The 25090-nt window shown below is 36.6% G+C and overlaps 4 protein-coding genes and 1 non-coding gene across 9 annotated transcripts in view; 2 read left to right on the top strand and 3 right to left on the bottom strand.

The window, feature by feature from the left end:
* The window catches only part of clcn3 (chloride channel 3), a 64617-nt gene extending 60113 nt beyond the window's left edge, over positions 1–4504 (bottom strand). For all 5 annotated transcript variants that reach the window (XM_051901447.1, XM_051901439.1, XM_051901441.1 and 2 more), the window contains exon 1: positions 4328–4504. The gene's annotated coding sequence lies outside the window, so the exon portion shown is untranslated. The remainder of the gene's footprint in view (positions 1–4327) is intronic.
* Positions 4505–6886: 2382 nt separating this feature from the next.
* Positions 6887–12943, bottom strand: nit1 (nitrilase 1). The gene is made up of 6 exons (XM_051900255.1): positions 12575–12943; positions 11434–11664; positions 11239–11342; positions 10002–10138; positions 9804–9929; positions 6887–7274 (listed from the first exon to the last, which is right to left on the bottom strand). The coding sequence occupies exons 1-6, from the start codon at positions 12664–12666 to the stop codon at positions 7014–7016; spliced, it is 951 nt and encodes a 316-aa protein (XP_051756215.1). The 5' UTR covers positions 12667–12943; the 3' UTR covers positions 6887–7013.
* A 543-nt stretch (positions 12944–13486) lies between these two features.
* On the top strand, positions 13487–17964 carry pfdn2 (prefoldin subunit 2). The gene is made up of 4 exons (XM_051900256.1): positions 13487–13623; positions 14248–14336; positions 17001–17124; positions 17204–17964. Exons 1-4 carry the CDS (start codon positions 13552–13554, stop codon positions 17390–17392), a joined length of 474 nt encoding a protein of 157 aa, XP_051756216.1. The 5' UTR covers positions 13487–13551; the 3' UTR covers positions 17393–17964.
* Positions 17965–18906: 942 nt separating this feature from the next.
* On the bottom strand, positions 18907–18988 carry trnas-gcu (transfer RNA serine (anticodon GCU)). Its single transcript has one exon. It is a non-coding gene; the product is annotated as a tRNA-Ser (tRNA).
* Positions 18989–19198: 210 nt separating this feature from the next.
* b4gat1 (beta-1,4-glucuronyltransferase 1) lies at positions 19199–24759 on the top strand. The gene is made up of 2 exons (XM_051901340.1): positions 19199–20611; positions 23241–24759. Exons 1-2 carry the CDS (start codon positions 19508–19510, stop codon positions 23430–23432), a joined length of 1296 nt encoding a protein of 431 aa, XP_051757300.1. The 5' UTR covers positions 19199–19507; the 3' UTR covers positions 23433–24759.
* The last annotated feature ends 331 nt before the right edge of the window (positions 24760–25090 follow it).

The following is a 25090-nucleotide window of genomic DNA, read 5'->3' as shown; positions in this document are numbered from 1 at the left end:
AACAGAACGTTATTGTGCGTTGGTGTGGATGCCAATATTGTTATCTTATATAGTAAGGCTGTCAATATATTAAAATGTTTAATCGCGATTAATTGCACAAAAGGGTGCAATTAAATAAAATTTTAATCTACTGACAGACTTACTATAAAGATAACTATATTTAATCGTATATTTAATATTTAATAGATTAATCACACCCTTTAGTGCAATTAATCGTGATCAATCTCGAAATTAAGCATACATATTTTTTCTTGTTTAACACGTTCATTTTGTCATCATTTGCTATATCCAGTAAATTGTCAGATTGAAGGGTGACTCACAAAACTATATTTTTTTTAAGGTAAATTTAGGCTTTCCAAAAAAAGACACTTGGAGACTCCAAAAGGACACCAAATAACCAAATAATATAATTCATACATTTCTGCAAAGTGCACACACACCAAAAAAAAAAAAAAAAAAAACTTAAATGCTCCCTCGACTCTACCGAAATTTGTTTATGTCTGCGCGAATCATTTCACACCGGACTTTGTGAACGAATGTCAATACAAAGGGACAATACAAAACAGAGGTTGTGCTAAAAAGTTGTTACTCAAGGATAGATCAGTACTGTTCGTGATCCAGCTTACAGTCTCCAGTCATACTGGATATGGCAGTAATGAAGGTGAGAGCACTTTATTACAGTTCATCGGAGCTGATTTACGGATATAAAGTTTACCAGTTTATTAAGCACCACCCGAAAAGGCATAAGGTCTTTATATATTTGTTTACTGTTAGTTGTAACGAGTGTTTCTGTGTACTTCGCTGTGTATGTTGATAATAATGCAAGGGAGAGAGAGAGAGTTTATGGATAATATTTTAATGCACGCTTGCACTGTGTTTTATTAAGCTCTTACAGAGATTTTTTAGAGTGAAAACGGACGCTTCATATTATTAATATAGTGGATAAAAACAAGAAGACAATATAAGTTATAACTGTAATTAAACTAAACTATACCTGTTTTATCTCCCTGCAGCATATATTCGCAGTTTCTGAAATTATAGTGCATCCTGACACCGGAGAATGAGCTCTTGAAGCTCCGCCCTTTCAGGCCGAGCGCAGCAGCTCATTTACATTTAAAGGGCACACACTGAAATGGTGCGTTTTTGCTCAACCCCAAAAAGTGGCAATTTTAACATGCTGTAAAAAATGATCTGTGGGGTATTTTGAGCTAAAACTTCACATACACACTCTGGGGACATCAGAGACTTATTTTACATCTTGTAAAAGGGGGCATAATAAGTCCCCTTTAATTACAGCATTACTAACATATACACGACAGATAAAAACATTATCCTGAATGTGTGTGGAAACAACATGAATGTACTGAAATGTGTCTTTCCATAATGCAATGTGCGATCAGGTCATCGAGAGCGCACATACACGGTTTGTTTGCGCATCAAGAGTTTAGCGGCTTAAAATGATCTTATCACAAACAGAGAAGCGAAATGTGGTTAAAGGGTTTGAACAGAAATTTCCATCTACCAGGGTTACAACAAGAGCTGTTGCCATTGTAGATGCTCAGTTTGATAATCTCCCAACTTCTAAGATCATGTAACTGCATGACATAAATAACGTTAATGACGCAATTTCACATGCTTCAGTAATTTATTTGCGTTAAATTATTTTACCACGTTGAGGATTTTGAATTAATCGCATGTGTTAGCATTGACAGCCCTACTTTATCATTATCGTTGTTGGTGTGAAAGGGCCTTTATAAGTTCATGACAGAAGTAGTGATGTCTGAATGATATGTTCACAAATTAGACTTAGATTTCCCATGAACTCTTAAAAACGAGAAGAAGAAAAAAGTAGATCCAGGGTTCATGTGAAGATTTTTTGGTTTTCTTCATAACACAAATCTATTATACGAATGGTAATTAGCCTAATTATCAGAAGACTTCAATAATCAGGTTTCAATTTTTTAGAGTCCATAGGCTACCACCAAATATGATCATATTTTGCAATGGACCTCATCCCAAAATTTAAAAAAACATCTATATAGTATCTTGTAGACTGTACTGTGAAAAAGTAATACTATAAATCAGGGCCGTAACCACCATAGTCACCGAGGGGGACAATATTTAGAAATACACAGAAATGGCCAAATTGTCCCCCCCAATATTTGATATTATTGATGCTTTTCTGCTGTACTCCATTATGCACCTGCTCTGTTTGTTGTTAGGATGACAAAAAAAAAAAAAAAGAGAGTTTTAAAAGTTACATTTTTTAGGCTGGTCTGCCTCAGCGGTCTAACAGCACTCATCACTGTCAGAATGAGTGAGCTGGCCAATCAAATCAAAGAAGGTGGGGCTTAGAAGACGAGTGGGAATTCCAATGCGACGCTTTTGTTTTAGCAGTGAAAAAGTACCTGGTGAATAAGTAGCTAAACATTTAATATTTGAAGACTGTTTTATAACTGAAATATTCAGCGACCGACAGTAATATCCAGTGATGCAAACTACTTAACACTATGAAATTTCGCCGCTTTGAATAAAAAACATGCTATTATTTGATTAATATGATTAATGTAATTCATAACTAAATGTGACGAGACAAGAAACGTTTTGCGTTTTTAACATATTAGACACAAATAAGAGTGAATTTTTTTTTTTTTTTTTTTTAAATATTATATGCAAATTGATTACTTAACTACAATAGACCTGGAACTTTTATCTTTTCCCTTAAATCCCTTTAAATCTTTTAATTATTTAATTCCTTTTAATAAAAATTATTCTTTATAATTAAAAAAAATTACCCAATCATCCCCCGTCCCCCAGAAAAAAGTCCCCCCTGCTATAAAATAACATGCTATATACCCTTGCTATAAATGTCAATTATTTGCAAAATGTTCAGTTGCAAAATGTTCAAGTTAATTATTCAATTTTTCTACTCATTATAGCACTGTACTGTTAGATGTATCATTTATTTATACACATTTATTGTATTTTCTTATTTTAAGTTTTATCCATTTAATTTTATTAATTAATTTATTTTATTGTACGGAGCCCCGCACATGACATGCAAGAAAAAAAATTAAAACGTGCGCACGATTTACTAATTCGTTCCCTCGTTTTACTATTTAGTTCCCTCGATTTATAAATCATGTGCATGATTTATAAATTGAGGGAACAAAATAGTAAATCGTGCGCACGTTTTAGTAAATCGAGGGAACAAAATAGTAAATTGTGCGCACGTTTTAGTAAATTGAGGGAACGAATTAGTAAGTCGTGCGCACGTTTTAGTAAATCGAGGGAACGAATTAGTAAGTCGTGCGCACGGTTTAGTAAATCGAGGGAACAAATTAATAAATCGTGCGCAAGATTTAGCCTACTATTTTTTTCCTGTCATGTCTGGGGCTCCGTATTATTGTAATATAATTTTTATTTATTTTTAAATAAAGCATTTTTTAATTTACAATTTTTTTTCTCTAAATAGGCTAAATAAAATAAAAAACTGACTTTCAACATGCATGATTCATATGAACTTCTATGAAAGTTTTATGGTGTTTTCAGGCATCCTTTTGAAGCATGACAGTTTCAATGTTTTTTTTTTTCCACAAAAGAAAGTCATACAGTTTTGGAACAACATGCAACTAAATGCTGACAGAATTTCCTTTTGTGGGTAAACTTTTCCTGTAACTCATAAAATCATGTGATGTTGGTAGTACAAACCAAAACAAAGTGTTTCTGTGCCAATACCAAAAGCTTGACATGTTGAGAAACATTGCCATCTCTGTGACTGTATACTGAAGGCAGCAGGGCCTCAACATCAGTGACAAGCATGTTAATGATCAGAGTCGCGACAAACAGTGTCACTAGAACACAATCTGTAAACACGAGCAGTTTTAACAGAAACAAACATGTTTCTAAGAAACACATCTTGCCTGAATGTGGGTGCAGGTCAATCCTATGAGCACAGTGATGTAATGTCTCGTTTATGTGTTATTAAACAGCGTTTACAGAAGCACCAATCTACAAAAGCTTAAATAAACCCCACAGCATAATAAAGTAGCGGCTGAGAGAAAATCTCCACGCATCTCACTTCTATTCAAGGACTGGATGAAAATAACACCGTGAAACCTGTTCACACAGTCATTACAACAGACATACATGGATGGGTATATTTGTAAAACAACACACATGAACCCGTTTGCGGGACAATACTGATCAAAATAACTGACAGCTGCTTTTGAATGGAGCGTTTGAAGTGAAATGTGATCCTGTGAAGCTGCGCGCGGTGATGGAGTGAGAGTCTCGCGCTGCAATCGTACAGATGTGACGCTCTTACCTCTGCAATGCCTCGAAACGACCTCTGAAGACACAAATCATCCCACCAGCACAAATAAAACACACAACGACATCTTCCTCTCAAGAACTGGTTGTCATCCTGCTCTGGTGCAGCTCATTTTGGCCCATTCCTGTGTCAATGACGTTCACTTCCGGTGTCCCCTCCGCCTCCTCCATCATAAAAGAGAAACGAGATCTCTGCATTTACAGCCAAATTAATATGATTTTACATGCAACTTACTAGATACATAATTTAATAAAAAAAAATAGGAAAAAACATAATCTAATTTAAAATATATTAAAACAACGATCAATTAAATATTAAAGCTAATAATAAAATATCTAATAAAATAACGAATGGGAATGGAAAGCAAATAGGTATGTAATAAGAATAATGATAAAGTAAAATAATAAAGTATAATGAATAGTATAATATTACTTTTGATAATAAATATTGTGGTATTACAATATAGAAATTACTAATTTATTATAAAATAACAAAATATAATTACATAATAAAATGAATGAAAACAATAGATCAATAAAAAGGGAAGTTAATAAGAATAATAAATTGTAAAAAAAAAAAGAAAAAGAAAAAAAAAGAAGGTAAAAGTGATAAAAATAAAGAATAACATACTATAAAAAAATTAATATGATTTTACATGCAACCTGTTAGATTAATAATATAAAAAATGATGAAGTATGAAAAGTATATTAAGTACAATAATGTTAAATTAAATGAATAAATTATAATCAAATCAAATTAATGGCAGTGAAAAGCAAATTAGTATGTAATAAGAATAATGATCAAGTAAAATAAAAAAGTATATAATTTGATAATACTGTATTCTAATATATTACTAATATAAAATAATAATATATAAATAATAATATTATGTAAAAACATATAAAATACACCGATCAGGCATAACATTATGACCACTGAAGGGTGAAGTGAATAACACTGATTATCTCTTCATCACGGCACCTGTTAGTGGGTGGGATATATTAGGCAGCAAGTGGACATTTTGTCCTCAAAGTTTATGTGTTAGAAGCAGGAAAAATGGGCAAGCGTAAGGATTTGAGCGAGTTTGACAAGGGCCAAATTGTGATGGCTAGATGACTGGGTCAGAGCATCTCCAAAACTGCAGCTCTTGTGGGGTGTTCCCGGTCTGCAGTGGTCAGTGTCTATCAAAAGTGGTTCAAGGAAGGAACAGTGGTGAACCGGTGACAGGGTCATGGGTTGGCAAAGGCTCATTGATGCATGTTGGGAGCGAAGGCTGGCCCGTGTGGTCTGATCCAACAGACGAGCAACTGTAACTCAAAATGCTCAAGAAGTTAATGCTGGTTCTAAAAGAAGGGTGTCAGAATACACAGTGCATCGTAGTTTGTTGTGTATGGGCTGCATAGCCACAGACTAGTCAGGGTGCCCATGCTGACCCCTGTCCACCGCTGAAAGCACCAACAGTGGGCACGTGAGCATCAGAACTGGACCACGGAGCAATAGAAGAAGATGGCCTGGTCTGATGAATCATGTTTTTGTTTTACACCACGTGGATGGCCGGGTGCGTGTCTGTCGCTTACCTGGGGAACACACGACACCAGGATGCACTATGGGAAGAAGGCAAGCCGGCGGAGGCAGTTTGATGCTTTGGGCAATGTTCTGCTGGGAAACCTTGGGTCCTGCCATCCATGTGGATGTTACTTTGACACGTACCACCTACCTAAGCATCGTTGCAGACCATGTATACTCTTTCATGGAAACTGTATTTCCTGGTGGCTGTGGCTTCTTTCAGCAGGATAATGCGCCCTGCCACAAAGCAAAAATGGTTCAGGAATGGTTTGAGGAGCACAACAATGAGTTTGAGGTGTTGACTTGGCCTCCAAATTCCCCAGATCTCAATCCAACCGAGCATCTGTGGATGTGCTGAACAAACAAGTCCGATCCATGGAGGTCCCACCTCGCAACTTACAGGACTTAAAGGATCTGCTGCTAACATCTCGGTGCCAAATACCACAGCACACCTTCAGGGGTCTATTGGAGTCCATGCCTCGACGGGTCAGGGCCGTTTTGGCAGCAAAAGGGGGACCAACACAATATTAGGAAGGTGGTCATAATGTTATGCCTGATCGGTGTATAGTTACATAATAAAAATGAATTACACAATGGGGCAAAAAGAGAGTAGTTAATAAGAATAATAAATTGAAATAAAGGTAAAAATTAAGAAAAAAAAAAAATAAAAAAATAAAATATATATATACACTGTGATTCACCAAACGGATTAAAGTTAGTTTTTCAGTTATTCGTTTGTCCCTAAAAACTAACAAAGGCATGGGACACAACTTTAACTTCCTTAAATACTTGCTCTCATACCTCTCTCAAAGAGAAAGACATTAATCTAGTCCATTTGTCATGATTAGTTAATGGAGACGGCCTTTTTCTAATGACTGTAGCGCTACAGAAATGCTTGAGAGGAGAAATTTCCCTCGGGCAACTCAAGCTCTGGCACCAGAAAGACAATGACAGTGTACCAGACTAATAAACACCAAACCAGTCAAGTCATTTCTAATACAACTTGGGTCAAATTTATTAAGAAGTCATGAATTAATACACAATAAGTCGTCACTATGCGTCAATGTGTATTATTTATAACATAAAAGGCATGTTCATTGTATAAATATGTGTTTTAGTCCAAGCTGCAGTAAAAGTCCTTCTCTCTCCGGTGCTGCTGCACTGGCATGTCCCTTCTGACGTCCTGTAGTGCCTGCAGGTCGATCTGAACCAGCGTTACGCCCACATCCGTACCCCCGCAGTCCCCGATCACCACACCCCACGGGTCCACTGCCAGAGCGTGTCCGTAGGACGTCCGCTTGGCGTGATGAGCTCCGACCTGTGCCGCCGCCATAACGAAACACTGCGTCTCGATCGCTCTCGCCCGCAGAAGCACCTGTGAGAATAATGGATTCAGTACATCAGCACACCCACAGTAAATCTAGGGCTGGTACTGACACAAATTTCAGTATGCGATACGAGTTTGATTCACAAGCTTGCAATTCCATTCAGTTCTGATCTCAATTGGATATATATCAGATAGATAAATAGAAAAATAAAATATAATGCATAGTATAATTAAAGGTGCTCCATGTATTTCTTTTTTTTTTTTGACTGTACTAAAGCATAAAAACACCATAATGTATTTGCAGATATTTAGAATCAAGCTAATTTCACATACTGGTTTCTCCGAAAAACAAAGCTACCGCCAGTTATTCTACTTGGAAATGTGTGTTCCGTTTCAGAACGTCTGTTTTTGTTTTTGTCCGTGTGATCCCGCCCACTGCCAATTTACCCAATAGTATTTTGACACCCTGGGTTGCCAGTTGGTGGAAAACACAGCAATGGAAGCCAGTGTAAAGGAGGACAGCTAGTAAGAGGTGTGCAGGTAAACCTCACTCCCCTGATCTCAAGAGACACACTAGCGACTAGAGGCTGCGGTCTTTAGCATCCTCGTTAGTGTGCTTACGTCTCATGCCAGAGACAGCGGTTCGAATCCAGCTCGTTGCGGTGCGAGTAGAACCGATGGGGTTACATTGGTGCCGTGACCCGGATGGGAGTGAGGCTTAGAGGGCGAGTATAACGGAGACCAGCTAGTAAGAGCTGTGCGAGTAAACCTCACTCCCCGATCTCAAAAGGCGCACAAGCGACTGACACTAGAGGCTGAGGTCTTTAGCGTCCTTGTTAGTGTGCCCGCCTCTCATGCCAGAGACACCGGTTAGAATCCCGCTCGTTGCGGTGCGAGTAGAACCGATGGGGTTACATTGGTGCCATGAGCCGGATGGGAGTGAGGCTTAGAGGGCGAGTATAACGGAGACCAGCTAGTAAGAGCTGTTCGAGTAAACCTCACTCCCCAATCTCAAGAGACTTACTAGTGACTGACACTAGAAACTGTGGTCTTTAGCATCCTTGTTAGTGTGCCTGCCTCTCATGCCAGAGACACTGGTTAGAATCCCGCTTGTCACAGTGCGAGTAGAACCAGAGGGGTTACATTGGTGCCGTGACCCGGATGGGAGTGTAACAGAGAGCTGCTAGTGAGAGCTGTGAGAGTAAACCTCACTCTCCTGATCTCAAGAGGTGCACTAGTGACTGGTGATAGAGGCTGCGGTCTTTAGCGGCCTTGTTTGCGCACCAACCTCCCATGCCGGAATGGATGGGAAAAAAGACTCTCTCTAATATTATGATTTTGGACTGCAGTACCCAGTTAAACCACTAGCTGTTAATATTAAATAAGGCACCTTTAATAATAATTTGATAATATATTGTAATTTAATATAGAAATGAATAATTTAATATAAAAGTATACAAATACAATATATAATTTTTATATATTATATGAAAACAATTACATTTTTTTTTATACATAAAATATAATTACAAATGAACTAAAGAAAGTCAGTAATAATAATACACTGCAAAAAATATATATATAAAAATGATAGAATAATAGTATAGAAATGCAAAGCAAACAACAGACGGATTTCAATTTTTCAATCTTATATTCATAAATTAAAGAGTATGTCAATTTTTCTTTTGAAAAAAAATCTCTCAAAATAAAAACTATAGAGACTGTCAGTTGGTACATTACTAAAACATTAAAGTTTAAAAATAAACAATTTCTATATAAACATTTAAACATAGGGCAGTTTTGATAATAGTAACGTTTTAATTAAATATGTGTTTGTAATCCCTTTCATTTCTTTTCTTTTTTTTTAATATAAAGATTTAAAATGTGGTTGTCATAAAAACTTGTTTTAATTACAGATTTATTCAAACATACCGTACATTAAATATTTACAAACAGGTTAAGTAAAAATTATGAATATGAAATATAGTGCATATATTTATACTCTCTAGAGTTACGTTATGTGGCATATTGTTTACAAGCTGTTTTATTGATGCATTTCCGCGGTTGAAGCACTGATAGAGCGATTACATGAGACAGGATACATTTCAGTAACTTGTACTGTATCTTTCAACATTCCTTCTGATGTTCATTCATGTTTATTTGGAGCTGTAACTAGTAGTAAAGAGGAAAAGATGATCGGTTCACAAGCTGCTTGACCTGAGGCGCTACAACGATCCGTCACGACACATTAAAGAGCAACAAAACCACATTTATTGTTCGAATTTCATAATAAATCTGACAGAATTTGAAAGCTAAGACTTTGTCTCATATCAAAAGTAGCAAAGCTCATTGTGAATATTGGATTGTAGGCGCTACAAATAATGTTTAGTGAAGTTTTGTTCACGCATCAACTGCAAACAGCAGTCTAAAATATTGATTCTTGGATTTAATAGAATCTATATCAAAATGAGATTCAATTAAAATCAAGAAATCAATATTTTCAAACCAGCCCTAATTAAAAAGCTACTGTAATTTCAGAATGTATGAACTGATAGTTGACTCATAACATGGTTTGACCTCCCAGTGTGCTTCTCCTGTGGCCACAGTGAAGGCTGATGGGTATGTCAGGATTTCTGCTCCGTGTCTCTGCAGCGCCAACGACAGCTCAGGAAAACGCAGATCATAACAGACACCCAGACCAACCTACGAAATATCATCGTAATATCACACTAAGCATAAAAAATCAAGACTGTAAGCTGTGTTACTGTTGTGTACCTTTCCGATGGGCGTCTGGACGGGCGGAAGCAGTCGAGGTCCGGGCACAGTGAAAGCGCTCTCTTTAAGAGACACACCTTTACTGGTCAACTCCACATCAAACAAATGGCCCTTCCTGTAGACCGACACGATCTCACCTGAGCGCAGGAAAACAGACACAGATCTTATTATACATGGTTCTACTTACAGTGTCAGATCAGGTGTGTTCAGATTTCAATACCACTTAAGACATTTCAGCCAAAATTACATTTAGCATAATGAAAATTAAGCCTATATTAAGACCATTCAATTTGTTTTTCTTTGCATTGTCACAAAATTTTCAAGACAATTAAACATATTTAAACACCAATATTTTCTTTTAAAACAATTTGATCTTGCCATGAAAAAGCCACTGATGTGGATATGGAAATAAAAATAATGAAATAAACAAATAATCGTGCAAAAAAAGAAAAAAAATAATTATATATATATATATATATATATATATATATATATATATATATATATATATATATATATATATATATATATATGTGTGTGTATTTCAGTTATCATTTAAATATCACGGTAGTATTTTCTGTATTTAAACATTTTCAAAAATGATTAAAAGAAATTAAAACAATTTATAATCATTATATTTTATTTTTACAAGTAAATATATAAAAAAGTAATTAATCACTTTAATAATCATACAAGAATTAATTCAAATAAAAATAATATATATATATATTTTTTGCATTGTGAAAATATTTTCCTGCCAATTAATTATACTTAAAAATCTAAATTAGTGTATTTTGTCTTAAAATATTTTGATCTTGCCATTAAAACAGCCACTTATGCTGATATGGAAAAAAATAATCATTACTGTAATGCAGAAAATATACAATAAATTTAAAACTATATTCAAATATCATAGTAATATTTTTTGTATTTAAAAATCATTGTAGTGTCTCTATTTTTAATAAGAATCATTGTATAACCTTTGTTTTTATACATACTGAAATATTAAATAAATAGTTTTTTTTTATTGTTTAATAAGTAATAAAATACATTTTTAATATGATTAATTATTATATGTATTACAGTAACAAATCACAAAACAATTACAAAAAAGCTCAAAAGTAATTAATTTTGATAAATATAATTTATAATTTTTTTCCTTTGATTTTAGGGAGAAATATAACTAGGAAATGCTTTCACGAGATTCACCCCAAGTACCACGTGTAAGACTAAGTACCTTGACCGTTAATGATAATGTGGCTGTTATAAATGCGGCGGTCTGTTTTCCAGTCATGTCCTCTCTCATGAAATCCACCCAGAGACAGCCACACGTCCAGCTTCCTTAACCACAGACAAGTATCTTATCAACAATGACTTCTGCAATCATATTTTGATAGTTACTACTACTACAATGGCCCTTTAACTAACTAACCTGGCCAGGTGGGTGTAGCGGCTTATGATGTCACCGTCCAGAGTCTCTGAGAGCGCCAGCGTCTCCTCACGGTTCGAGCCAATATAATCGAAGCCCTCCGGCAGGAAGACCATGCTCGCCCCGCCCTCTTTGGCCTGCTCCACCAATCGCATACATACGCTGAAGTTGGCCTCTTTGTCAGGGGTGGCAGTCATCTGACAAACTGCTGCCACAGGAAGTGATGATGACATCCTGACAAAACAAATACAGAATGCTTGTAATAGCATACTATGCTTACTATTTCTACAGAAAACAGTATGCATGTTTTTGTATGCATAGAATATTATTTTATATGGAAATAAACGGTGAATATACTGTACAAAAGATGATACTTTGAAGAATGTCAGTAACCAAACAGTTGATGGACCCCATTGACTTCTATAGTATATATATATATTTATTTATTTATTTATTTTTTCATACTATGGAAGTCAACGGGGTCCATCAGCTGTTTGTTTACCAACATTCTTCAAAATATCTTCTTTTGTGTTCAGCAGAAGAAAGAAACTCAAACAGGTTTGGAACTACTTAATAAAGGACCCGTATCTGTCCCACGTCCAGCTTTGTTGCTGTCTGGATGGCGTCTCGGATCACAAGGCATTAGAACATCTAGGCACAGGAACAGTTTCTTCCCACAGGCTATTTCCCTCTTAAACAGTTAAATGCTTTCCAAGGCATATGCCTGCAAGTGCAGTACTCCCACTCTTTAGTGCAATATCTTTGCAATTCATTCAGTTCTATTTATTCATATTATTCTTCACAATACTGTAAATATGTTCATAATCTGGAAATATGTTTACTCTAACTAAACCTATCAGTGTCTTTATACTTATGTATATTTTATTCTTAAATTGTATTGTGTCTTGTTATGTCTGACTCAACTGCGCCTTCATATGGACACTGACAAGAACTGCACTGCAAAGTCACCAGACTAGTTATTACTGTCTGTTTATATTGCGATTACAACAAATGAAGAAAAGGAATATATTTATTTATTTAACATCTCGTTCATCAAAACCTCATGCACATTTAAAGAACACTAAAAAGGATGTGGGTTAAAAATGCAAGACCATGAGAAGTGTTATATGACAGAAACACTTACCTGATCTGTCCTCGCGCCACCCTCGATCTCAAAGCCAACAGACCTGCAGCAAGAGAAGGCCTTCGCTCCCTCAGTGCTGTAAACAGACGCATCGGCAGCGTGTGAAACTGACTTTTTGTTAGATCACAGCTTGCACTTTGAGCCCATTTCACCTACTGCCAAGCCAATGACTAACTGTACAGCTGACATATTAACACCGCACGACCTAGCTGGCTCTTATCACAGAATATGAATGTGAATTAAAGAACAACCCTGTCATTTGCAATAAATTACAGGTTATGTTTGGCTAAAACACGCGCAACCCCAAAAGAATACACGATTAGAAGGGGAATTAGCATGAAACAGAAGTCTGATGTGGGCGGGGCTTTTCTGTTAGGAGGTTGCTTCTGATTGGACGGTTATGATGTGTCTGAATAAAAATCTAAACCCTTACTAAAATTCTAAATTCTTAACTTGTAATTTCAATACATATTATCAGTATCACGATCATTATCTATTTATCAGTATCATTATTCAGGTGTAAATGATTAAAGATGATTTCTGAAGCGCAGCGCGAGCGCTGCACGTGTTACTCGTTACATTTCTCAGCGCAAAGCAGGAGGGACCAATCATAGAAACATTCATTGTGACAGCTGTCGATTTATTTCAAAACTAAATTTCCAAATATAAATCATAGAAATCTACAAATAAAAAAGATTATATTTGTTATCATATAAATGTCTTTAGTAAGACTGAAGATTTAATGCGGTCCAAAGGGGGATTCAGCTTTCTGAGCCACCAAGCGCCTCTTATGGAAGAACAAATTTGTACTCTTATCAGAAACGTGTAAAAATATCTGGCAGGTAAATATGGGTATTTTGTGTATGTTTTTAATTTATATTCGCAGAGAGCAGTAATTTCAGACAGGAATGTTTTCAGTCAGTCGCTCATGTGACCGTTGGGGGTCCTGACTCGTGCGGTGCTGTGTGCAGTTCATCATGGCGGCGAACAGTAGCAACAGCACGAGCGGTAAAAGCGGTGGAAAGCAGTCCGCCCCGTCTGCCGAGCAGGTAACGGTGCATCGGGTTTATTACAATAACACATGAACATTTCATCTACACTGCGGGACAAACCAGAACACTAACGTTACTCCTATAAACAACAAAGCTGACAACACCCGACGCCCCTCATTATAATGGATGTGTTCAGGTTTTGTCGCGTCGCATGCGTTGTAGATGGGCTGTAAAACACGCATATTTGGTGTGTGCTGCTGTGTATTGTGGTCGGTACAGACTAAGACGCGCGTGTGCTGGTTTATAGTTGCCATGCAACAATGCAAATCTCAGATCAGCTGCACGAGAGATGAAAGAGACAAATTTCATGAACCTCAACAAATCTGGGCTTCGCAAGCCAATGTTGATCGTACAGACCATTGGTGGCAATGGTTCTACGATCAACTTACGCTTACGATGCTTTTGGGAAACGCAGCCCTGGGTAGTTCACGTTAGGTTGAATGTTTCCACCCATGAGAAACTAGTACACACCCTCATGTCTCTATAAGGAAGGTGCATCGTGTGCAGATCTGTCACTATTCCTGTCATGGGACAGAAGACTACTGGAGTGACAGTAATTGAGCCATTTAGGGGCACTGTCTGTTTACCAATATGTGTGCTTGTGTTTGTTGTGTGGATCAGGTGGTGGCTACTTTCCAGAGGATGCGACAGGAGCAGCGCAGTATGGCCTCCAAGGCTGCAGAGTTTGAGATGGAGATCAATGAACACAGGTGTGTTTCATAAATCACTTACTGTGAAACCTTCCTTTCTTGCATGCACTGATTTCTGCTCTGCCAGAATTATGCATTGGCATGAATTCTTGTCCATATTGTATCTTATGATAAATGATAATGGACCCTTTTCACAGACTGTGATGACATCACAATTTTTTCATCTCAAATAGAGATCACGATCACAACTCGACAAAATAATAACATGCTATTTACTAGAGGTTCTGACAAAATGTTAATTGTTGCAGTCTATTTAAAATGTTTACTTAATTTCAATTAATTGTTTTAAAAAAATTGGTTTGAATGAATGACTCAATGACTCACTCATAAATCACTTGTTTCATTACTGGATGAATCAATGTTTTTGAACAAATCTCTTAAATGATTCAATGACACTTTTTTTTAACAGTCACTTGTCGCCACCTACTGGTGTAATGATGTAATCAATACAATCATTATTTGAAGCGTTAAGTTACTTTTAAAAGGTGATTTGCTCTACTCTGATCGCTTCGGTGGACATCAGTGTTTATATCCGAACTATAACCTTTTTAGGGCTTGGACAATAAAGTCGAGCACACATTTAATGGCTAGATAAAACATTCTGAGACTGCTCAACACACAGTGATTATTTCCTTTGACTGAAGCAGATTTAAATACTTACACACGGAATTTGAACACCGACTGTAATCGCTGACTGAACGCAACTGGCTCTGACTGGACGCGTTTGAGCACGATCAGTAATAAGGATCGATTTACATTCATAATCGGCCTTATAATCGTTAAGTGTGTGCGAGGCTTAAATCGTTGCAATAAATTAAGATGATTCTGGATCGATTCTGAGATTTTCTGAATGCTTCGCGATTCTCTCTTGAATCGATTCTGAACTTAGTTTTTAACAGCAGATGGCGCTGTGTACTTTAGAAACAGCTGTACTCTGCTTGCTTCCAATTCCGCAGACAAACCACTTAAACCTTCCATAAAATAATCATTCAATAAAGTTCGAAAAGGTTGAAGCGCATTACAAGGGTGTTTGCAGTGGGCTGTTTACATTAATCTTGCATCATAAAAGCATTCTGAGGTGCAAATCTCAGCTGAACGCACAAGCGCTCTTCTTCCCGAGCATTTGAGCATGCGGTTAAAAACTAGCCTAGAGCACCATCTACTGTTAAAAACTAAGCTCAGAATCGATTTAAGAGATAATCGCGATGTATCCGGAAAATCTCAGAATCGATCTACGAATCGGTTTATTGTCTCCCCCCAATTCAACTTGTGCGCAAAATTGGAATATCACATAAAACATTTGCGAATAAAGCAGCGTTTCCATCTCGTGTGTTCAAGAGAACAAATTTGTCACTTCTTGGGAAATTGGTGCAAAATATCTGTAATAAAAATGGAAGTTGCTGCAATCGGCAAAGCCACTGTGGCTCTTTTTTCCTCCGTCATAAATGACTTGAGTCTCAGAGCGTCAGATGAAACACAATAAACGCTGTCATGTTCTCAGCATTTGGATGCTGGTGTTTGAAGTTTCTGGGAGGGAATTAAATCAAATCATTTGAGGACAGACTTTGGCTTAGGCATTTCAGAATGATCAAACCAACATGCTGTGCAATGTGATTGGCCCACTGGTTAGTCCAGTTATCCAATCACATCCTCCATCGAGGCAAAGTCAGATGAGTTTTTTTTTTTGTTGCGTTTCAAGGGATTTATTTGGTAAATGTGTTTTAGAGCTGCACGATTAATCGTAAAAAGATCGCGATCTCGATTCAAGCACCCACGCGATCCTACTTTATTAATGACAACGATTCTCCCACGTCTATTAAACCTTTGACAAAATCATACCGGAACGTTCAAATCTGTGTTTGTGCTGCCAGAGCCAGAGAGAGTCGTTTTGAATCACACATTATTTATTTCTGTGTTACAAATATTCACATTATCACAGAAGTACTGAGATATAAGTTTTAAGTTAGTATTTAAACACTGATGTCTACAATAGCGATCAAAATAGAGCAAACTACAGTTTAAAACGAACTTGGCACGTCAAATAACGGTTGTATCAATTACATCTAATTCCACTAGGTGGCGACAACTGACTGTTAAAAAATGCATTTGTCATTGAATCGTTCATTCAAAAGATTCGTTCAAAAACACTGATTCATCCAGCAATGAAACAAGTATTTATTAATGAGTCATTGAATTCATTCAAAACCATTTTTTAAATAATTCATTCAAACATTTTCCAGCAATTAGAGTCAGCAATTTATATTTTGTCAGAACCTCTAGTAAATTACATGTTATTTTGTTTGGTTGTTTATTCAGAATTGTGGGAGAATCGTGATCTCTATTTGAAACCAAAAAATTGTGATTCTAATTTTATCCAGAATCATGCATCTCTAATGTGTTTCCATCGTAGTTTATGTACATGTTGTCTTATCGAATAAAAAGTTATCTGCCTCAATTGAGTGCATACTTGTGCATTTTTGGAAATTATGCACATCTTGGCGTTTCCATCCAGCGTTTTATGCGATATCCCAAAATGTGCATAAAAATAGATGGATGGAATATGATGACCCGGAAAATCTGAAACCCCATGTTTAAAGCACTGATACTTACATATTTGCTCTTGTATATGCTCTTATCCTAACACTCATCACTTCCTCTTCATAGCCTCGTCATTGACACACTAAAGGAAGTAGATCCCTCACGGAAGTGCTTTCGTTTAGTTGGCGGGGTGCTTGTGGAGAGGACCGTCAAAGAAGTTCTGCCTGCGTTAGAAAACAATAAAGAACAGGTACGAATCTGCAGCTGGATTCACAAACGTTTGCTTGTCATAAACAATGCATTATTACAGTATCTCTCTTTCCGATCAGATCTCGAAGATCGTGGAGACGCTTAGCACGCAGATGCAGGCGAAAGGGCGGGAGCTGACGGAATACCGCGAACGCTACAATATTCGATTAGTCGGAGAGGACGACAAACAGGGTAAAGCGGATGCCAGTCAAGCCAAAGAGAGCGAAGGAGGAGGGTCTAAAGGTGGCGCTGGAGTGCTCGTCTCATAGTGGATTGGTTCTTTAAATGCTGGTTAGAATTCGTTGGCGATTTAATATTTGCGGAGAGACTGAGTTGGCATGTTTCTATTTAGTCTTACAGATGCCAGTCGTAATACACGAAAGAGAGTGAAAGTCTCAGTTTTCATGCACATTTTGTACATTCATAATATTAGAACATAAAACACACCTTTCCACTCTGAACATTTACAGCAGTTCAGTGTCTTGTTTTCACTGAGCACATTTTTCCCCCATTGTTTGCTTTTCAGTCCAGTGTATGACATAAATATTCAACAAACATGTTTAGTCCATTGATGTGCCATGTCTAAATGGACTGCATTAATACTTAAAATGGTATGACTTTCACTTTCTTCTGCTCTTGGAAAGAAGTAACAATTAGTGGTTGGTGCTAAATGAAATGAGCGTGACGACCTCCGACTGTCTCGTACCGTGGATCTCTGACTGTTGACTGCAGCTCTACTCCATTTATCATTTCACGACTGTACGCCTGTGGATGAAGCTTTTATGTTTTTGTTTTTGTGGTTGTTTTGGTTATTGAATTAAAAATACAAAATTGAGCAAGATCTTTTCACAGTGTTGCGTGTTTTGTTTGTCACTAAATTCATACACTTGTTGGAGCAAAAAAAGTGTGTGTGTTGTTCACCATCAGTTAGTAACTTATAGTGTGAATGTAAAATAAAATGATTATAATTATCAAATATTAATTTTATTTTAAAGTGCAATTGTATATTTACAATAGTAATATATTTCTCTTTTTTTGTAGTGTTAAAAATGGTAGTATAAAAATTATTTCTTGGGGTATTTCAAGAAAATATTTTAGGTCAAAGGGTGACAAAAAAGTTTGGAAATCCTTGAGTTTTAAGTGGTCACATTTACCGTTGTTCGGCGAATTTCGCGGGCAAAACCCAAAAATTTCTCACGTATTTTGAAAGTGAGTTCAAAGCGAAATTTCGCTAATTTGAACGTACCTTTAAACATTTTATATGTCACAAAATGTGCATTATTATAGGCAAAATACATGTAATTCTATTTTTGTTTAATGCACGAATTTAAAATGGGGTTGAGTTTACGTAACCAACTGTCGATAAAACCGACCTCAAGGATTGAAAAAACTTTAATTGCGTTTTTAAAATAAATATGCAACTACAAATAACCACATTAGGTATGGTGGATCAAAATAATCAAATGATTTAAATAGAGAAGAAATTTTATGACGGGACTTTTATAATGTGTTTGCAAATTTTATAATACATATAACGAAACGGAACGATTACCATATTTGGATGGTATGTGAATGGCACAATGTATATTAATTATATTTAAAAAATATTATTATTTACATTATTAACAACTTTAATATAGTTTTACCATGTGTAAAAATCGAAGTACTTTCTGTTAGTTTAACTTAGCGCTTGCTGAGGATATTTAGCACATTGTACAATTAGACTGCAGGATTTCCGGAATCTCGTATTTATCAAAATAAAACAAAAATTAAAAGTCATTTTCGACGAGGATGGGATTCGAACCCACGCGTGCAGAGCACAATGGATTAGCAGTCCATCGCCTTAACCACTCGGCCACCTCGTCTCATGCGACCACACTTCTAAACGTATTCCTTTTGATCCACTTCTGGGCAACAAGGATTTCGTTTTTAACGTCTGATGAGTGTTTTCTGTAAATTCTTCCGGCTGCTAATAATAGGGAATGTTTACAGAATCGAAACTATCGCATACAAGTATGCCAGAACACAATTAGAAAGCCGAACCCGTTCTAGGGTGTTTACGGTAAGCGGAACGGTAAACACACGTATAAACATGCGCAGTGTGTGCTCTTCACGAACGCGTTTCTCTTCTGCTTGTTCACAGGCGTCTAACGGGCGTCTTTTCGCATGCATTCAAACATGCAAGTTCATTCCCGCTCAATCTGACCTGCACTACATCTTGCTGCAGTGCAATGCAAGTCAGTGCAATGTCTGCTGCATGCATGAAGGCTGCATAGCTAGACAGTGGTACCCTGGCTAACCCTAGGTGAGCTGTGTGTACTGTAGCCATAGACACCATTTGAGAATATTTCGTTAATATTCACTAGAAAGTACCAGTAATTGTAATGCATTTCTCTAAAAAATGCTCAGTGTTTAAGGTGGTGCTCAGTGCCCTTCTCATTGTTGCACTGTTGCAGCTTTTATATCTGTCTTTCCTTTCAAAATTGCATGGCAAACAGCAGCGCTACAAGTATTCTGAGCTGTTCGGCTCCAAAAAGACTGAAAAACAAGCTGAGAAGAACCCCAGACGGGAACATCTCAGATACTCTTTATCGACAGGCGGTATCTTCGATGGGAGTGGACAGTATCGTGTGTATAAGAACCTGATTAAAAGTGACTTCTCTACCAATCAGAAGCCAGGAGCAGATCCGAGATCGCACCATCTGGCTTTGGCTACGCATACGACTATCAACAACCTTCACCATTTGAACTCTTTGCTGGAGCGCTGGCAGAATCCTCTGTCTGTAGCTATATTTGCCAACGGCCAAGATGTCAAGTTTGCAACGGCCTTTGTCTACGCCCTTAGCCTGTTTTGCCCTCAAGTTCAAGCGTTGGTGGACTTCCACCTGGTCTGCCATTCAGGAGAAATGGCCAGTTTTCCAGAGCAGGATCGAGAGCACTTTGCCGGTCTCGAGGAGAAGGGCTGTCCTGGTGTCTTCGCGAAGCTCGAATCCCACAGAGACAAGTATAAAAACTATGCCATCGGCAGCAACGTCTCGTACCCCAACAACCTTCTCCGCAACGTGGCCCGCAGTGGCACAGACGCGGCCTACATTCTGGTCATCGATGTTGACATGATACCCAGTGCCAATTTGCACCACCAGTTTGTGACCATGTTGATGAGGAGCGAACCAGCTGCGGACGAAGTCCTTGTGCTTCCTGCTTTTGAGATCAGACACACCCGCAAAATGCCCGCCTCGAAGTCAGAGTTGGTGCAGCTCTATCAGGTTGGAGAGGTGCGACCGTTCTACGATGAACTTTGCCCTCGCTGTCAGGCTCCCACTAACTACTCCCAGTGGATCAATCTGGCCAGCAAAAGCTCTGGGCCGCTGGAGGTGGCGTACACCATAAACTGGGCTGATCCGTGGGAGCCTTTCTACATTGGTGCTCGATCGGTTCCTCTCTACGACGAGAACTTCAGGCAGTATGGCTTCAACCGTATCAGCCAGGTGGGTGTGTATATACACACAGTCAATTAGCCAAATGCAAAATCATGCCAAACAAAGCAATTTTTTTTAAATTCCAGAAATATTATTTAACAGAAATTTGAAAATATTTACACACACACACACACACATATATATATATATATATATATATATATATATAAAATCTTACAATAAAAAAACTATAATATTCTAAACATAATACATTATATTATGTATTCAGAATGTCATCATATGTTTAGAATATTATATTAATATATTTAGAATATCATATTAATTATACTATTAATTATTATTGTAAAATTATGTGTATATATATATATATATCATTAATAGTTAATATAATTAATATAATAATCTAAGTATAATATAATATTCCAAACATATATATATATATATATCAAAATGCTAGGGAGAATTGCTGGTATCATCACATTTTTAAAATTTCAGTACCGACTTTTGATAACCCTAATATATACAGTATATACAGGGCTTGACATTAACTTTTTGGCAGCGGCTATTTGCACTAAGTGCAAATAGAAATAGATGCTATTTACACTAAATGCAAATAGCTGTAGGTGCTATTTACACTAAATAAAAATACCAATATATTCTATTTACACTAAGTGACAATAGCAGCATTTTCTTAGCAATATGCTATTTACACTAGGTGAAAATAGCAATAGACTCTATTTACACCATGTAAAGGTATCAGTTCTTTGCAATAAGAGTAAATAGTAATTAGATGTTATCTATACTTTATATTGGCAGATAGAGCTGCACGATTAATCGTAAAAAGATCACGATCTCAATTCAAGCACCCACGCGGTCCTACTTTATTAATGACAACGATTCTCCCATGTCTATTAAACCTTTGACAAAATCATACCGGAACGTTCAAATCTGTGTTTGTGCTGCCAGAGCCAGAGAGAGCCGTTTTGAATCACACCATAGTTATTTCTGTTACAAATATTCACATTATCACAGAAGTACTGAGATATAAGTTTTAAGTTAGTATTTAAACACTGATGTCTACGATAGCGATCGAAATAGAGCAAACTACCGTTTGAAACGAACTTGGCATGTCAAATAACGGTTGTATTAACGGATCTAATTCCACCAGGTGGCGACAACTGACTGTTAAAAAATGTATTTGTCATTGAATTGTTCATTTAAAAAATTTGTTCAAAAACACGGATTCATCCAGCAATGAAACAAGTATTTATTAATGAGTCATTGAATTCATTCAAAACCATTTTTTAAATAATTCAGTCAAACATTTTCCAGCAATTAGAGTCAGCAATTTATATTTTGTCAGAACCTCTAGTAAATTACATGTTATTTTGTTTGGTTGTATATTCACAATCGTGGGAGAATCGTGATTATATATAATCGTGATTATAGATATTTTTGTACATTAACAGGATGCTATAATATCATAGAGTGTAAGTAATTATATTTATTAAAATTATTAAATGGATGCTGCCTTATTGGGAGAATAAAAACCCTCCCTACACCTTCCCCTGACCCTACCCAATAAACACTTTTAATATTATTAAACACTCGTTCGCAGTTTATTTCCACTTTTAGAACATTATTTTCATTTTTATTGAAAATAAATGTGAGCTTGGCAAAAGGTGGATTCAAACCCACGACGATCGCGTTAAAAGCCAGGTCTGCGAGCCTTGCTCACTACTGCTATGCCACTGAATATGTTAAAATTTCTGCGTCTTTTTAAAAACTTCAGTAGCCCATCCAGACATTGGTGGGCGGAGCTAATGTAAATAGCGTTTGCCAACAAGGGATGCTATTTTCACTTAGTGTAAATAGACATTCCATATCTTTTTTGTGTACCAGCCACTGTGGCTAGTGGTTTTCCAAAGTTACTAGCCACTCGGCATTTTCACTGGCCACAATTTTGACATTAAAACCATGGGGAAAATCTGCCATATAGATATTTTTAATATTATCTCATAATTTGGCAGCTGGTATATTAGGCTCCTGTCACTTTAAGACCTGACGCACGGATCCATTATACTGTTACACATGCGTTGTCCTTCTCAACTGTTTACGTTCACTTAAAACATAACTGACTGTGTTTACATGAATACTCGCCAAGACCGCCATTTTGACATTATTTTGCTTGTATTTGACTGTTTAAGCATAATAAGCAGTGAAAAAATAACTCAATTTAGTACTGAGAGACGGCTTTATGTGCGCACACTTTGGGTGAATGAGTAAAATTATGTCCATGAAACAAATGAGTGAGGGGAGGCGGGTATCGTGAATCTATTCTGCATGAAAATGAGTATTGAGAGCGTTTCATATATTTCAGTATCGATATGTTTCAAAAAATTTATATTTCTGAAAACACTATATTGCACTTAGGTTATTATTTCAGATGCCTTTTTTAAAGGCTACGATTGAAAAATTTATATATTATATATAAAACTCAATCTGCCAAATTGACTAGTAGGAGTGACTGCGTTTCACGCCACTGCTGAAATCCACTCGCATTTGGTAGGTGTTAATGTCGAGCCCTAAGTGGACTAGAACCGGTGTGACCTGAATTTATTTTCTTCATTCATTCATTCATTTGCTCAGTTACTTACTGATTGCCTCTTCTCTTTAGGCCTGCGAGCTTCACGTCGCAGGTTACCGGTTCTCCGTGCTGAGCAATGCATTTGTGGTGCACAAAGGCTTTAAGGTCCAGGGAGAGTTTCACAGCAGAAAGGATGAGGAGAACCGGAAGAACCGCATCCTCTTCCGTAGCTTCAAGGAGAGTCTGAAGGCCAAGTATCCCAACTCTCCTCGCCGCTGCTGAGAAAACAGAGATGTTACATCAACACACTACAATCAAATCCTGAACTACATCTTCCAGACTTCTTGTAGACGCTTGAGAAGCATAGATGCACAAAACTGAAACTAAGAACCTGTTTGCATTTCCACCCATTTCAAAACATCAAAAAACTGTACTGTAACAAGAGAATGCACATTATTTTATTTATAAGATGAAGACATGATCCGTCATACTTTTAAAACGAGAAACTAAATAAAAATGATCCTTTTTATTTATAATGACTAAAATTGTTTTGTTTTTTAAATGTGTGACACCTTTGGATTCTGAGAGCAAGATACAAAGTCATTTCACACCTTTAAAGTTTATTTATTTATTTGATTTTAACTATGTTCCATCTCACTTTTCTGAGGTGTTCTCCGTATTTAATGTATTATTTCACCCAATTTTAACCTGAGAAATGTTTTGTCTAAGTAAATAATAAGTTACTGAACGTTCGTCATATTATTAGAGTACGATACAGTATAAGAGGCGAGATGTTGTGACTGTACGGTACATGTGTTTGAGTTACTGACGAGACGTCTCGTAAAGACCCAGAGATTAGTTGTAAAGCTATTAACATATTAAGGTCGATAGGCCACCTTTATGCTAATAACAACTCCAAAGACGCTCAAAGACCCTGATGATAATACAGGCATGAGGAGCAGTGTCTGAAAATCATATTAGTGTTTTAATTACATCTAACTTGTGGATTAGGGGTAGAAAATTAATGATTAGATTAATGCGGGAATTTACAGGTTGTAGTGACTGTAGCCACCACATGGTGTGCAGATAAAGCAATACTGTGTGTGTCACACATATTTACATGAACTGTAAGAGATATGTAGTGTTTAACACTGAATGGGGCTTGTATGTATTGTCCTTTTTGGAAGCTATATATTCTAAGGCTAAATTAAAAAAAAAAAAATGAATCCCTTTTCTTTTAGTTTTAACATTATTTTTCTTGCCTGATATAGAATGAGTGTTTTTTTACATCAGTCTCCATTAGTAATATTATTTTGCCAATTAAGTTTTGTCATAATAGCTAATTTTGGTTATTTAACTCTGCCCTGATAGTGTCGTGTAGTCTTGACAGCATGAATGTTGTGATGTTTGAACACTGGAAACCTTATTGTGAAACTGAAGAGAAAATGACTGTTTTATAAAATTGTGACATGGAGTAAACATGTAAGTCTTTGATTATACATGGAACTAACACTGTTTTTGTTATTGTTGAATGACAAATGAGTTCTTTTGTTATTATTGATACTGACTTGTTCGTTTTGTATCTTGTTACATAAATCTATACAACATTTGTGTTGGTGGTGATCTTTAAGAGTGTTTCTTTCTGACAATCAGTCTAACTTCTATAGCAGGTAAATAATTGCACATCATTTTCTGCTAATACTATGCTGATAGAGGTCTACTTTTTTTTTTGCACGATTGTAAGCTGAGATCCATTTTTCTTGATGATGCAAATGTTAAGGGAAAGTTCTGTTTTGCAAACATTATCTGAACATTCAGAAACAATTATTAACATTTAAAAATGTTAGACGAATGTCCAACTAAAACGTTTTAGAAAGTTCCATGAACGATAATGTTTTTGTACTAATTATTTGAGAACATTATTAAAAACTAGATAACAT

The sequence above is a fragment of the Ctenopharyngodon idella genome, chromosome 7, assembly GCF_019924925.1.
Source record: "Ctenopharyngodon idella isolate HZGC_01 chromosome 7, HZGC01, whole genome shotgun sequence".
Taxonomy (NCBI): domain Eukaryota; kingdom Metazoa; phylum Chordata; class Actinopteri; order Cypriniformes; family Xenocyprididae; genus Ctenopharyngodon; species Ctenopharyngodon idella.
This window is presented reverse-complemented; position numbering and strand designations above follow the sequence as displayed.

Bases quoted from the DNA above. Each gene is read 5' to 3' on its own strand.
- b4gat1 (XM_051901340.1), top strand. From the start codon at position 19,508: ATGCATTTCTCTAAAAAATGCTCAGTGTTTAAGGTGGTGCTCAGTGCC. The intron at 20,612-23,240 runs GTGGGTGTGTAT...TCTTCTCTTTAG, and splicing joins GCTTCAACCGTATCAGCCAG to GCCTGCGAGCTTCACGTCGC.
- pfdn2 (XM_051900256.1), top strand. From the start codon at position 13,552: ATGGCGGCGAACAGTAGCAACAGCACGAGCGGTAAAAGCGGTGGAAAG. The intron at 14,337-17,000 runs GTGTGTTTCATA...TCCTCTTCATAG, and splicing joins ATGGAGATCAATGAACACAG to CCTCGTCATTGACACACTAA. The intron at 17,125-17,203 runs GTACGAATCTGC...CTTTCCGATCAG, and splicing joins TAGAAAACAATAAAGAACAG to ATCTCGAAGATCGTGGAGAC.
- nit1 (XM_051900255.1), bottom strand. From the start codon at position 12,666: ATGCGTCTGTTTACAGCACTGAGGGAGCGAAGGCCTTCTCTTGCTGCA. The intron at 11,343-11,433 runs GTTAGTTAGTTA...TCTGTGGTTAAG, and splicing joins CGCTACACCCACCTGGCCAG to GAAGCTGGACGTGTGGCTGT. The intron at 10,139-11,238 runs GTACTTAGTCTT...TCCTGCGCTCAG, and splicing joins CATTATCATTAACGGTCAAG to GTGAGATCGTGTCGGTCTAC.